At 51.1% G+C, this 14623-nt stretch overlaps 6 protein-coding genes across 6 annotated transcripts, besides 1 other annotated feature; 5 read left to right on the top strand and 1 right to left on the bottom strand.

Moving 5' to 3' along the window:
- Positions 1 to 14623: part of a sequence feature (contig 1.112 1..353724(1)) that runs on past both edges of the window.
- ANIA_06760 (DJ-1/PfpI family protein) lies at positions 145 to 849 on the top strand (the record flags this gene model as incomplete). The annotated part of the gene is made up of 1 exon (XM_659272.1): positions 145 to 849. One exon carries the CDS (start codon positions 145 to 147, stop codon positions 847 to 849), a length of 705 nt encoding a protein of 234 aa, XP_664364.1.
- Positions 1012 to 3048, bottom strand: ANIA_06759 (Zn(II)2Cys6 transcription factor domain-containing protein; the record flags this gene model as incomplete). Its single annotated transcript, XM_050611111.1, has 8 exons — positions 1012 to 1092; positions 1176 to 1624; positions 1664 to 1691; positions 1792 to 1936; positions 1992 to 2180; positions 2230 to 2670; positions 2848 to 2919; positions 2972 to 3048. 8 exons carry the CDS (start codon positions 3046 to 3048, stop codon positions 1012 to 1014), a joined length of 1482 nt encoding a protein of 493 aa, XP_050467166.1.
- ANIA_06758 (protein ffkJ) lies at positions 3580 to 6599 on the top strand (the record flags this gene model as incomplete). Its single annotated transcript, XM_659270.1, has 8 exons — positions 3580 to 5252; positions 5305 to 5429; positions 5562 to 5590; positions 5665 to 5828; positions 5891 to 6037; positions 6091 to 6098; positions 6150 to 6217; positions 6258 to 6599. The coding sequence occupies 8 exons, from the start codon at positions 3580 to 3582 to the stop codon at positions 6597 to 6599; spliced, it is 2556 nt and encodes an 851-aa protein (XP_664362.1).
- On the top strand, positions 7618 to 9992 carry ANIA_06757 (uncharacterized protein; the record flags this gene model as incomplete). The annotated part of the gene is made up of 8 exons (XM_659269.1): positions 7618 to 7896; positions 8020 to 8209; positions 8349 to 8470; positions 8529 to 8619; positions 8670 to 8699; positions 8752 to 8812; positions 8858 to 9803; positions 9855 to 9992. 8 exons carry the CDS (start codon positions 7618 to 7620, stop codon positions 9990 to 9992), a joined length of 1857 nt encoding a protein of 618 aa, XP_664361.1.
- Positions 10372 to 10905, top strand: ANIA_06756 (aromatic ring-hydroxylating oxygenase subunit alpha; the record flags this gene model as incomplete). Its single annotated transcript, XM_659268.1, has 1 exon — positions 10372 to 10905. The coding sequence occupies one exon, from the start codon at positions 10372 to 10374 to the stop codon at positions 10903 to 10905; it is 534 nt and encodes a 177-aa protein (XP_664360.1).
- Positions 12425 to 14565, top strand: ANIA_06755 (putative acyl-CoA dehydrogenase; the record flags this gene model as incomplete). Its single annotated transcript, XM_659267.1, has 5 exons — positions 12425 to 12533; positions 12600 to 12813; positions 12846 to 12877; positions 12914 to 12953; positions 13029 to 14565. 5 exons carry the CDS (start codon positions 12425 to 12427, stop codon positions 14563 to 14565), a joined length of 1932 nt encoding a protein of 643 aa, XP_664359.1.

Below are 14623 nucleotides of genomic sequence, written 5' to 3'. Positions count from 1 at the left end.
TCCCGCTCCGTGCCCTAACCGCAGCTATATAACCAGACCACGACGCAACAAGACAGCCATCATCATCGCAATCAAGCCATCATTCTTGATACTATCTGATACTAAGAATCTCGAGACATCACCGAGTTCCTTTATTCATCCAGAATGGCCCCTATCCACGTCGGCGCCCTCGTCTTCAACTACCAAGCCGTCGACGTTATTGGCCCCATCGACCTACTTAACTCTGCCGGCAAGGCTCTCTTGACCTCTCTCACCCAGTATACGACACTGAGTCCCAAAACGATAGCCAAGGCACCAGAGTTTGTGTTTCACCATATCGGCGAGACTCTGGATCCGGTGGCCCTCACCGCTGGGGTTACTCTCGTCCCGACAACTACAATCAACGATGCCCCCGAGCTCGACATTCTCTTAATTGGAGGAGATAGTCCCATTCGCTCCAATATCCCAGAGAGCTACAAGGAGTTCATTCGACGCCATGTCGCCGGCGGAAAGCTCTTATTCACAAACTGCACAGGTGCGGCTGTCGTTGCACAGACTGGGGTGCTTGACGGGAAGGCTGCGACGGTGAATAAGATTGAGTTTAATTGGATAAAACAGAGGTATCCGGCTGTCAAGTGGACCAAAGCCAAGAACTGGATAGTAGATGGAAATATCTGGACGGGAAGCGGTGCGGTAGCGGGCATGGACATGGTTGCGCATTGGATCAAGGAGAATTACGGTTTGGATGTTTTGACGGAGGCTGCAAGAGGTTTGGATTTCGAGCCTAGGGACGTCAACGGGTTATTTACTGTGTTGCCACCACGATTCGATGCTGATGGAAAGAGGATTGCCTCGCATGTTTTCCCTTGAGCGAGGGACTGAACTCAAGCATCGTGGGGGATTGCCTAGTTTTCGGCAAGCTATATAGAGCAAATATCCGTCACCAAAAAGTCGGTCAATAATCTCTCGTTTTCAATGTTCTGGATCTCCTCAGCAATACAGCGCTGCAGTCTGGCATCCTCCATTGTACTTTCAGCGGCCTGCCTCCGTAGATTGCGCATTGCAGGACATCGATGTCTTTGAGTAGAGGGCGCGGAATTGCTGCTGACGAAGCTTGGATGTGCAGAGACTTCGCAAGCATTATTCTGAGTGGGATACTTGCTAGCCGAGATGAGGGATTCCTTGACGCTCTCAACCATGTCAGGAAAAATCGTGAAAAGACACTTGTCGTTTGAGGGCTGGCTCTCAGCTCGTCGTTTAGACTCAGCGGACCGTAGACGATCGATCAGCTTATCGAGAGACTCGGGCAAATTCACAGCATCATGTGCAATTTCTCTGTCCCAGTCGGAAGTCTCCGGCAGTCCAACGGACAGTCTGTACAGCACCATTATGGCCAATATGAGCTGGTACCATATTGAAAGAGGCAATTTATCGTGCTCTCCTTCGGGAATTACCATAAACACGTCGAAGAGTTCTTTGGCACCAATAAGACATTTGGTTAGGTTGAGAACCACTTTGAAACTTGCCGATGTCATCGAGTCGCCTGAAAGGCTTTTAGGGGGTCGCTTTCTCTGTCCGTATTTGTAAACCAGCCCCATATCAAAGATTCTGATCTTCACAGCGTGGTATCCGCTCGTTAGCATGGCTAGTACTTTCAGTTAGTGAAATATAGACTTCAACGGACACCGGGGTCTTGCCTGCGCATCGAAAGTCTGCGGGGAGGGAAGTCCACCACTCTTCCAACCGAGCATTGAACCGCTCAGGATGGGACGCATTGATCTGAGATATTCCTGACTGATATGTGTCGCAAACCTCCCGTGCCAACTGTTGCAGTTTGATCAACGGGTATATGAGTTCATCGGTCGGGGACTCCTGCTCGTGTTGCAGCATCCTTGTGCAACGCAGTAAGAGCTCTGAGTAGTGAAAGTTATCTGGCTTTGATGTGGCTGTTGCTATACTATTGAAAATTGTCAGCTAAAAGCCCAACTTCGCAGATAACGTTGAATTCCTACAGGCTGGAGAGATAATAACAGCCAAGGTAGGCACGACATGCTTCACGACTGCAGAGGTCGCCTGGTGCAGTTGAGCCCTCGATCAGGTCAGCAATTTTCTGCTCTAGATCAAGCTCAACGACCATACTGATCGCTAGCTGCAAATATTGGTAGGTCTGCCGGCTTCGCGGGTCCAGGTAGAAATGAAACCTGAATCAGTCAGTTCTGCAGCTGAATGGAACGGGAGCACAAAACAAACCAGGCCAGGTGAACAAGTAATCCTTGCAGTAGGTCCAAGCCTTTCTCCCCAGCTATGACGACACGATGGCTTAGGGTTCCTTTCAATTCCTCAGCAAGGGCTTGCTGCAAGTTACTGAATCTCGACGCGACACATGCCACCGCTGAGAGCAAGAGGAAAGGCCGGTCTTCGGCCATGTACGTGACGGTCCAATCAGCCGGAATGATGACAAAGGGGAAATAGCGCGCGAGGGAGCGAAAGCCATCAAGAAGATGCTCGAGGACAGCCAGGCTGAGTCCTAGGTCCGTAATCCAACTGCTCTCGGCACTTGCAGGCGTTTCAAATATCATTTCTGAAGAAGAAGAAGAAGCTGTATTTGGGTCTAACGTCTGGACAAAGTCCATATTCAGCTCCTCAAGGACCCCCTGGTCTAGCCATCCTCCCGTATAATCTTGAGCTTGACTAGCGGTGCAAACAGTACTTACGGTGCGCTCAGGACTCTCAACAGATCCATTGTTGACAGTGGGCGCCGCGGAATTTTGGGACAGAAGACCGAGTAGGTCCGTTATTTTTGTCTCCAGATCAGCGAGACGTCTACTTCGCAGTCAGTAGCTTTCTCCCAAACCAATGAGCACCTACGGCCTCCTTTGTCTTTGCTGAACTCGTTGTTTCGGCTCTGGGACTATGCATTGTGTCTTTGCTTTAATACATCTGTTTGGCAAGAGGATCAGAGTTGGTGCCTACATATCCCGTACAGACTTACTTGGTACATGGCTTTCCCGGTTCAATTCGGACGCATCTAACTTTGAGGATCCGACATTTCTCGCACGCCTGCGCCATGGATCTGATTGACGGTCGATGGGAACAGATTTCACTATTTGGCTTATCTCAATGGTGTTGCTGACTATGAACAAATCCGTCCAGGTGAGAGTCCTGGTCTGACGATTGTCATAGCTGACTAATCCCAGCTGGAGACCTGCCTTCCATTTCCGGACAGGTCAGGTGCCTAGGCTTCAATCTCCGGCCCTTCGAAAAGTCGCAAGATCTCTCCTCCAACTCTGGTGAAGAACCATCAAGAACTCGCCGTACGCAGACAGACACAATGGCGGCTTCTTTTGATGAGGCATCTCACATGATTACGCGTTTCAGACGGGACAAACGCGAAGAGACCTAGTTTACTCGACAGAACACAAGCAAACGTGAAAAAGCAAATTAAGTGACCAGCACAATTAGACCAAAGCTATTTAGCATATCACAGCAAATCATGTGGGACGCATCGAATCATCGAGCATGTGACGCGGACTCACTCAGCCTCAGCCTCGTCACCAACCCGGCCACGATCTTCTCAACATCCCCCATGCAAGCCCGGCAATGGCATCAGATTCGTACGACAGCCTTCACAAAGAAATTTACGATGAGGTATACTCGCATCTAGCAAGGAAGGACCGGGAATCTCTTCGTTTTGCGCCTGTCGGGACCGCTGAACAGGTTTTGCACGGAGACAAACTCCGGCGGTTTTTCCACAGTTTGCTCGAGCCTGGACATGCGCTACTTGACCAGTTTAACGCTACAGAAGAAGAACTTGTCGAAAGAGTGAAGCGAAGACAACTTCAGCCGTTCCTTATCGTGCTGGTCATTGCGGCATGCTCTGTGAGATCCGCAAGGAAAGCTACAGCAGCTCTCCTAGTGGAGAATGAGCCTGTGATGGAAAGACAAGGAACAGAGGTCGGCTCTCTACCTGCTAACCGGGAAGATCTCAAAGCTCTGTTTGACGGAGACGAAGCTGACGCAGACAAATTCTTGGGGAAGCAAGCGTATTTCTGCCCTGTGATTATCAACCACGGGATCGAATTGAAAATCGATACCATCGACTACCGACGACTACCCTACTTGGAGGAGCAGGACATTGGGAAAGGATACTTTGGACATGTTTTCAAAGTAAAGATAGCAAAGGGCCACCTAATCGATCCTGTTCAGGGAACTGCGAACCTGCAGCCCGTGGAAGTAGCGCGCAAAGATTATTATGTTAGTGACAAGTTTGACCCGGCGGGAGAGCGAGAAATCATGGAGATGATCCGCGCAAGCTCCGCTTGGGAATGTCCAAACATCTTGAAGAATATGGGCAGCTTGGCGTTTGGCTCAACTGTATACAGCCTTTTCATGCCGCTTGCGATATGTGACCTCCGAGCATATATGATGGAACACCATCCAACACGGCCTAATAGTATCGAGGAAAAGATAGACATCATCCGCTGTGCCATGGGTCTTGCGGGAGGTCTCCACTTTCTCCATCATGAAATGAGGACCCCAAAAATGGAGGATCTTGTTTGTTACCACATGGACCTGAAGCCTAGCAACATCTTGATCTTCAGTGAGCCTGGGGCGGATGGCAAGATCCGCAATATTTGGAGAATTAGTGACTTTGGCATGTCCCGCATGAAAATTCGTCGTTTCAGTGGGGGCTTGGGAGAGGAGAAAAATGTGAATCGATGGTTCCTTCGGCGTTCAGAGCTAGATGTGAAAGACCCTTCTTTGTCAGGTACGCTTAATCGAAGAGCAGAGGGCACGTACCTGGCGCCCGAGGCAGAATCTGGAGACCGCTCAATGAAGACTAAAAGTGACGTCTGGTCCCTTGGCTGCGTTTTGAGCGTTCTCTTCGCCTATATGGAAGAAGGGCGACAGGGGGTGGTACGTTATGCAAATGAGCGTCTCAAATGTAATGAAGTCGGTGCCTCTGACAAGTTCGTCGTTCGCGGCTTCAGAGGCACAAAGCCGAATCCAGCTATCAGCAAAACCCATGGTTATCTGATAGAGAAAGCGAATGGACGTAGCTCGCATGAGGGCGGCATTGTGAGTAGCTTCTTGAGTTATATCGAGAAGCATGTTCTGCAAATAGACCAGTCGAAGCGAGAAGACGCCAAAAATGTGGAAAGCATGCTCCGGGTGACTTTCAAAGGATACGTTGAACTCGGAGAGAATCCTTCCAGCAATGTGGCCAAACCGCCTACTGGGATGCGAGGCGTCCGGCAGAAGGTCCAGGAAAGGTAAAGGGCTTTCCCTCGTGATGGTTACAACCTCAGCCACTAATGGTAACAGAATAAACCACAAAGACGAGGATGCAACAACCGCAAGTGTGTATCAGTGGTACCTTTCCGAGACCGAGGCCTTCAAGGGCTGTCAAATATCTCCAGATAGCTCTTCCATTGCGTACTGGACAGACCGTAAGATATTGCTCTACTCGGCTCTATCTTTGAACTCTGCACCATCAGACAGTATATCCTGCGTGGGGAAATACACGCTGCAGAGAGATGATTGCTTTTGGCATAGTGTGCGCTTGACAAAGCGATACCTAGTCGCTTCCACAACGCAGGCTACGTTCCATGTAAGTAATGCCGTTCTATTGAAGACCGACTGTTGACAAGGCTGTTCTTGGAGTGTGTCATCTTCGATCTCCAGACACAACATAGTCTTAAGGATCCCTGCACAGTGGAGCTACCAGAGCAGCCAGCAATCCGAAAAATTGCCATCTCTCCAGATAGCCGAATCCTCGCATGTGTTTTAAGGGCCAGAGATGACGATCGCAAACCGGGATCTGTGCTCATCTATCGTCTTGCAGACACGTGTGTTTTTCCGCCGTTCCCACTTGGCTTGATGGAGCTGCACAGCTGACAAGTTGATTCAGAGGCCAAATCTCGTCCACAGACCGGTGGTGGAAGCGTCCGCTGAAGTGGCCAGCTGGTGACATTACCAAGCTCTTGTTCAACACCACGGACGATATTTACCTCGTTTTCCGACCTCAGCTTACGGTCCCCAGCGCCGATCGCAAAGTGTACGTTGTTCACGTCAATATCGCAACTAAGGTCATGCACTGTCTGCCTATAGAAGCGCGGGTAAGCACTCTTCATTTGTAATATCACTCCACATCTGACGATGCACTTAAGGGCGCGGACAGCAGCAGCACCGCGCGGCTTTTCACAACCTTCGCTCCGTTCCACAAAAAGCCTACCATGTGTGTTGTTGTTACGCGGGAAAAACAATTACACATACAGGACCTAGCAGCAGAAGGAACAACAGCTCCTAATCAAAGGGATATCAAACAATATCGATTGCTGAAATTACTGATAAATTCCCGAGACGATAAGTTGTACGCAATCGCTCGGCAGCCGATCAATTATAGGTTGCTGTTGGTGGAGATGGCTCTACCTCGGTCCACCGAGGATAAGCTTCGCTTCAAGGAACTGGCATGCCTTCCGGATCTTGCGAAGGACGATCAATCTACTGAAAGACTTCGGGAGGTAGAAGGAGGGGGTTACATTCTCATCGCATCGCTCGTCGGTAGCGGTCGGCCCGCGATACACATGGTTGGATTCAATGACGGCGCAGCGGAATGACAGTATCAACCTGTATCCAACGCGTAGATAGCGCCTTGACCACTACTCCTGAATTGTGCTACGAATCGATGGTTGCATCAGCACAGTACAAACGTAAGCGTAATCGGGGAAGGCGCACTCAAGCTCGCTCTATGCCACAAGGGACTGGTCAGCGACCTCTTTTGTATCTTCAACATGTCGGTCTTCAAAGCATACCTCTGTCACCAACCTAGGGACGAAAAATATCCACTCATCCTCTCTCAACTAAGAGAGTATCAGCAAGGATTGCAGTTGATTGAAACAAGAAAGGCCTTTACTCGGATGCTGAAGTCTTTCACTTCCGGGAACAGATTTTCCAGAAGCATCTGAAGACGCCACCTGCGAATGTATCGACTGCTGACATTCTGCTCCGGCATAGTTTCTAGGTCGCGGTCACTCGCAGTAAACCTAATCAGAAGACGGTCGGGCCCAAGGTGCTGTCACTGCAATGAAATAGTTCAGAAGCCCAATATCCAGATTTGTGAGCATGTGGCGTCGACTCAAAAACATCCTGGCGGAAAAGAGCCTCCATGGGTCTCGTGGATACTGCTTTGACATGCGTTTGCCACGTCACCAGGGGAACATTGCATCGACACACATGACGAAGGAAAAGCAACGACAGTAACTAATACACACCAGCTGACTGGACAAGACGCAGTCGGAAGCACGGTGCTACCGTGCTGCCATCCTCGATGGATTGGCGCGCGATCTTAGTGGCAGATGGCGCCTCGTCAAATCTCCCGTCCGCGCCAACCATGCCTCCTCGGGTTAGGGGCCGGTCAACCTGGGAGGCTGAAGCATCCTCTTATCGTTCGCAGCGTCGACGGCCTCTTGGGGGTTAGACACTTAGGCTCGACGCTATCCCCAGCCGCAAATTGTTGTGTCTGCGCACCGGCTACCCAGGATTCGCTCTCCTGTTTTATCACGAACTTTCTCCCTTGGTCAAACACCGTCAATCACCAGTTCGTAGTGTACACCTAGCCACGTACGAAGCCAAGATATGCAGATGCAAGAGGGACACGAGTTCTCTGACTGGCTTCCTGACTGGCTCCCGCAAGTGACACCCGGAGCAGATACGGTGACCTCAGATCAGGAGCTTACCCAGACTCCACATGCATCATCACCCAATAGCTCTCACAGCCCGAAAAAGTTGGGCTACCCACCTAATGAGAACGATGGCGAGGCCGATCAATTCAAATTCAAGCAAGCTAAGACGCTTTACGTCTCTCCGAGCGCAAATAGGACGGTCAAGAGGAAGCTAAGTGGGATCCATGTATTCGTATGTTTAGGTACCTCCCTTGCATTGTTATTATCTACCGGCGCTCGCGACACCAATTACTTACGCCCACCACGTGTTGAGCGTGCAGTTTATTTAGCTTTTCCAAGTGCTAACGATCTATAGATGATTACCGTGAACGGAACCCTGGGAACTGGACTGTACTGGCGCGGCGGTCAGATTCTTGAGCTCGCGGGGCCCCTCGCGGCGGTTCTCTCCTTCCTACTCATCGGGCTTTTATCCTGGGCCGTGATGCAGTGCGTCACAGAGATGCTATGTATATGGCCGATTCCTGGCGCTCTTTCGGTATACGTCAGTGAGTTTGTGGACCACGAACTAGGAATCACTGTGGGCGTTGCCTACTGGTATGATAGCCTAGCTCTTCGTAGAGATATCTCTAGGCTCGCTAATACGTAGCAGGTTCACATATTCAGTGAGTTTTGGTGCTCTAATAGCTACTCTGGCTGCGGAAGTCGACTTCTGGACTGGCGCCGACGGAACAAAGGTCATCGATGGGGTAGTCATCTACTTCCTGGTTCCATCTATATTAGCATTGATAAATGCAACGGAGATTGAGGTATTGGAAGCCTCCACTCATGTCCTGCAGTATCCTGCAGAAACTGATCGTATGGCAGTTTTACGCATTGATAGAGGTGCTGTCTGGCATCATCAAGCTCGCGTGCCTGGCAGTTATTGTCATCGCCCTGATCGTGATCAATGCTGGAGGTAGGTAGCTTATTCCTGAACAGCTAGAGCAGCTGACTGAAATGTAACAGCCGGCGAAAAAGGATATCTAGGCATGAAAAGTATGCTATGCTCCCCGTCACGTACAACTTTGCGCAATACTAAGGTTAATAGATTGGTCGTCGCCTATTGCTTTTGACCATGATGCTGCTGATAGCTGGGGAATTGCATTCCTGTAAGGCTTTGTCGTCTCGTGTCCATACAAACACTAACGTAGTAGAATGTGCCTATCAATAGCTACGTTTGCATATGTCGGAGTTGAGATTGTGGCAGCATCAGCATTGGAGTCCGCCCTCGGCACGCACCGACAAAGGCTCGATAGCACAGGTGTGGAAGCGATGCAACGTAACGGCATCCTGATTGGGAGCACTGTCAAGTTCTCATCAATGTACTTCTCGCTGCTGGCAACAGTCGCCTACTCGATTTGCGGGCTCCTCGTCTCGCTTGACATACCGTGGAATCACTGCAATCTTCCTCGCCTCAGTTGGATCAGCACGACCGCCGAATGTCTTCCCTCCGCTCCCGGTATCCAGACTGACACTGCCTCTGCATTTGTGGTGATTGCCGCCGAGTCCATGATTCCCCATCTCCACAACGTCTTCAACGCGTTTCTTGTCTTCACTTGCATTACTTGCGCCAGTACAAATCTGTATGTCGCGTCACGCGCACTGTTTGGGCTCACCAGCAGGTTAGATGGAGGCAGGGGGCAACCCTGGTACATCCAGATTCTCGCCTTCTTAGGCCGTACCAACACCCGAAAGGTTCCTATCCGTGCCATGATTACCAGTGCAGCTGCTTTTGTCTGGGTACCATTCCTCCAGCTACGCGGCGGTACCACCACAGCAACCCCTATTGGCATGTTCGTTGAGATATTGGCGCAAATGGGGAGTGTTCCTGTTGTTGTCGTCTGGACATGTGAGGCTCTTGCATATATCCGCTATTACCATTGCATCAGCCGCCATCGTTCCGTTATTGAAAGGCAACGTATTCCACAAGTACGGCGGTTTTCCAAGTCAGACTATGACGATTATCCGTACCGCGGACCCCTGCAGCCCTACCTCGCTTACCTCGCTTTCGTAGGCTGTCTTTTCGTTTTGATAGTTGCCAACGGAGCTTCGCTCTGGGGTGGCTTCTATTTGTTTCCTTTTCTATCCTCGTTCCTTTTTGTGAGTCGCAATTCCAGGGAAACCACAAATGCTAACTCCTTTGTTATGTAGATTCTGGTATTTATTGGAGTCTGGGTTCTTTTAAAGCTCGTCAGACGTGGAACCTGGACCTGGGTTGACCTGTCTAATCCGGATAAGGTCGTACGAAAGCTGCGGAAGTTGCACGATATTCGCCTGGCGGCCGCATAGGTAACCGCCATGCCCTCGACCTCATATCAAGAAGGATTTACGGGCAGCACCCACCTTGCCATCCAAGACATTGTTAATAATACATGATACTGGACCTCTACGAGTCAGAGAGAGTGCAATGGCGCTGTGCGTTTCGGCCGGTTAGCTGATTTGGAGTAGATTTGGTTCGCGATATCTTGAACACACATGCCGCCCTACTCCCCATATACTGACTGCTACTGCTTATCGCATACCAGATTAGATAAAGACGACGCCCTCATTTTTAAACCTTTACTCCAACCCCCATCTAAGACAGTATCTCATAATTGAATAATGGCCTAGCTCAACCACCGTTAGTCGACCTGGCAAGTGATTAGTATGAACAACCAATATACCTAAGATGTGGCGATTGTTTAGCTACTTTCCCAGCACAGGAAAGGAACAGGCGCCACGAAGCCTGCCAGCATCATGGTACCGCTCCGAAGCAATGTACCAGCTCGAGCGGAGAGCCATTCTCTCCAAACGCTGGATGCTTCTTACTCACTGTAATCGATTCAACAAAGCCGGCGACTACCTTTTCTTCATTATCGCCGACTTCTCCTTCTTCCTTGTCCGAGTCCGCGACGGCAGAGTCAACGGCTTCCACAATATCTGCCGCCACCGCGCTTACCCTGTCGTCAGGGCCCGGGAGGGGACAGCCCCAATTCTTACCTGCCGCTACTACGGCTGGTCCTACGGATTGAGAGGCAACCTCGCCAAAGCGCCTCGCTTCGAGACACTCCCCAACTTTGACAAGTCCGCCAACTGCTTCCAATCCACGTGCACGTCGACAAGGTCGGCTTTGTCTGGGCGAACCTCGAAGCTAGGGAACCCGATATCAAATGGAGAGACGAGTTTGGCGCTGTCGACCAAGAAGATCGCGTGCGCAAATTGAATTCGCCTCAGACTACAAGTTCGACCATTCCTGGGAAATGGACGTCGACTCCAACTGGAAGTTGCAGATCGAGAACTATAACGAGCTACCACTGCGCGATATCCCATCCACTCATCAGTGGCGTGACGGATCTACCAAAGTATCGGGTTGAGCCGAATAAAAACGCGCGGTATATGGAGCATCATATCGTGAATAAGGGGGTCATCGATAAGCAATTTCAACGCGCAATTACATTCTTCTTCCCCGGGACGAGTGTGACCGTTACGTATTGCTCGTTCCTGAATGCAACGAAGCTGAGCTGAAAGTCTAATCCTTGTGGTGTTTGCAGGAATAGATTCTTCTACATCCAGCGCATGATCCCCGTGACGGCCAAACATCCAAGAACGAAAACGAGGTTTTACCGGCACCACGCAGCAACAGTTCAAGAGTTCAACGCGATCTTAGCATTCTAACGACAAGTCCTTGATGAAGACCGGGAACTCTGTGAAGGTGCCCAGCGGAGTCTTCGGACGGGTGTCTTTATGAATGGCGAGCTGCACCCGGAGAATGAGAAAGGGCCGATAAGGTTCCAGGAGAGTCTTAAGAATGCTTATGGAGCACGCCAAAGAAGAAGAGAGATTGGGGGGCGAGATTGGCCCGCCGTTCCAGCGACGGCCGGCAACGACGGAAGGGAGAAGGGAAGCGAGGAAGTGAGTTTTTGTGAGAAACTTAATAGCAAGGGCTGTCTGGGCGACAAAGGCCTTGCTTGGTGATTAGAAAATATGGGCTTTATTATCTGGAGGATATTCTTGATTTCATCCTTTGACTGATACACGAACTACTACGCCCAGATGTTGCTTACAGGCATGAGTTCAAGAGTTTGAGTACCAGTTTCCCGCCCCTGTAACCCCAGAGGTGAGGATATAGAATATGAGTATGGCACTAAATATGTAGGCAATGACAACTCAATGTGGTAGTCGGTATGGGGATAGACGGATAAGATACATGTACCTGCAGGGTTCCAGTTGACTCGATACGCTGGCAGATCCAGCCTTTATCTTTGGACACAGTTGGATATAACATACAATTAGAAACAAATGAACATATATACATGTATTTATATTTATATAATGACTGGTGACATTCACTTGTTGATCTACCACTAATTTCACGTGAAACTATATGTAGAATCTGTACCTGCATGTGCATCTGCATGTGCATCTGCAGCCTCGTCCAGAGACCAATAAGCACATACCTGAGAGTGCGGTATTTGGATTTTGTGAGACAGTTTTCGCGCGGCGGTATTCTGAGCTGGGGGTGGCATGGCATCATTGCTATTTAATTGTTTACAACTCTTGATCTACATCCCACTCGTTCTCCTATCACTCAAATAACCTCGGCTCCCTCGGCTGGGCTCTGCGATTCATCATCATGCCATCCCCGCGCTTGGTTCTCGCCTTCTACATCCAGGCTATCATATCTTATCGAAGTTGTTCCTTCAGACTAGATATCCTGCACTAATTGCATATCGTAAGAAGAAATGTCGCCCACTTCAAAGCCCGCAACGGCCAATAGCGGGCACATCACGCGACCAGCACCGCTAGGCAATACCTTCACCACTGACCCAAGTTTGCGGAGAATACTTGAATGTACTGCTTCTTCGTCTTATCTTGCTTGCGCTTGCCAGTGTACGGTCTACTAACAAGTCGCGTCAGGGTACATCCCTCACCACGTCGACGCACTCTCGCCACACCTAACGCGGCTCGGCGACGAGGCGGTCTCCGCAAAGATACACGAATGGAGTGCCGACGCAGAACGGAACCTGCCATATGTGAAGTGGTATAACGTCTGGGGAGAGAGATATGGCGTGGATCGGTTGGTCACGAGCGAGGGGTGGAAGAGGTTGGGTGCTTGGGGCGCTGAGAACGGGTTTGTCTCTCCTATCTTTGAACTCGTTTCAGTTTGAGACGGGAATGCGATTTACTGATGGCTGGTGTGTATCGTAGGATAATAGCACTGGGCTATGAAGACAAGTACGGGAAGGAGAGGAGGATGGCGCAGTATGCCGTGTACGTTCTATCCCACCCTTTTCCAACCACCAAGATCTTGCAGATAGTGAACTAGCAAACACTGACTCTACCCAGAAACTACATGACCGGTCCCTCCTCAGGCCTGACCTCCTGTCCCGCAAGCATGACCGACGGCGCAGCACTGATCCTGTCAAACGAGATCGCCCGCAGATCGCTGCCGCAAGACCATCCATTCCAGGTCGCATTGCGCCGTCTCACCTCGCGCGGCACTGACGCCTGGACGTCTGGACAGTGGATGACTGAACGCGCTGGTGGAAGCGACGTACAGAATACCGAGACGTGGGCGACATACTCGCCGCTCCCGGCATCCGAATTACGCAACGCGACGGGTCAGCCTCAGATCGACGAAGGCGAGTACCTCGTCAACGGCTTCAAATTCTTCTCCTCGGCTACAGACGCGAACATTGCCCTACTGCTTGCAAAGACGACCCCCTCCGGCAAGCTGAGTGTCTTCCTCGCTCCGCTGCGCCGCACAATCACCGACAAGGACGGGAAACGCCACGAGGTAAGCAACGGTGTGCGCATCCACCGCTTGAAGAACAAGATGGGTACAAAAGAGCTGCCCACTGCGGAGCTGGAGCTCGTCGACATGCGCGCTCATCTCGTCGGCGACCTCGACAGGGGGGTGCAGACCATCGCCCCGCTGCTGAATATCACGCGCGCACATACATTCCTCGGCTCGCTGGGGAACTGGCGCCGGGCGCTCAGTATCGCAAAGGCTTTTGCGAAGACCAGAACGACGGTCGGGGAACCATTGTGGCTTATACCTATGCACTTACGACTCATGGCGGAGCTTGAAGGACGGCATCGTGCGGGTATGGAACTGGCCTTTTTCACGATTGCTGTCATGGATCTCGTCGAGAACAAGACGCGGGATGGTCAGCGCGAGCTCGCGCACCTCCCAAGGGCAGGCGCAGAAGCAAACACTGTCTTCAGGACCCTAACCGCACTCTCAAAGGCCGTGATATCAAAGATGGCTGTTGTGGGAGTCCAGGAATGCCAGGAGGCAATGGGCGGCGTGGGGTACATGGATGAGCCAGACGAACCGGAGTTTAATGTTTCGCGGATCCTGCGGAATACGTTCGTCAACTCTATCTGGGAAGGGACGACCAATGTCCTGGCGAGCGAGTGTGTGCGATTCCTGCTCAAGGGGGAGAACTTTGACGTCCTCGCTGGATGGGTTGAGCGAGTGATGCGGCTGCTTGGGGATGGCGCGGTCCCAGATGGACTTGGACTGAGGAGTGCGTGGACGGCTTTTAAGGCGCGGTTTACATCTTTGCAGGATTCGCCAGCTCTGGCTGTTGCTGATGCACGTCGAGTCATGTTCACGCTCGCCTGGATTCTGGCCGGAACTCTGCTGGTCCTGGATGCGAGAAGGGATGGGGATGCCGTTACGGGAGAGATTGCACGGCGGTGGGTGAGTGGGCAGCTGGGAGTGGGGGATACTGTGTGGAGAGATGTCGTTGGCATTTATCCAGGGCCACAAGGAGAGACTGAAGTATCTCAGGAGACTGTGCGCTGGGATTGTAGGATTGCGTGGGGCGTTGAGGTGCCCAGGGTTGTTGGGGGGCATCGGAGTATGAAGCTTTGACCTATGAACAGACCTGGGCTTCTTGTCTCGCAAAGAATTGGTGCCGGTGATGTACAGT

Source organism: Aspergillus nidulans, chromosome I (genome assembly GCF_000011425.1).
Source record: "Aspergillus nidulans FGSC A4 chromosome I".
NCBI lineage: Eukaryota > Fungi > Ascomycota > Eurotiomycetes > Eurotiales > Aspergillaceae > Aspergillus > Aspergillus nidulans.
This window is presented reverse-complemented; position numbering and strand designations above follow the sequence as displayed.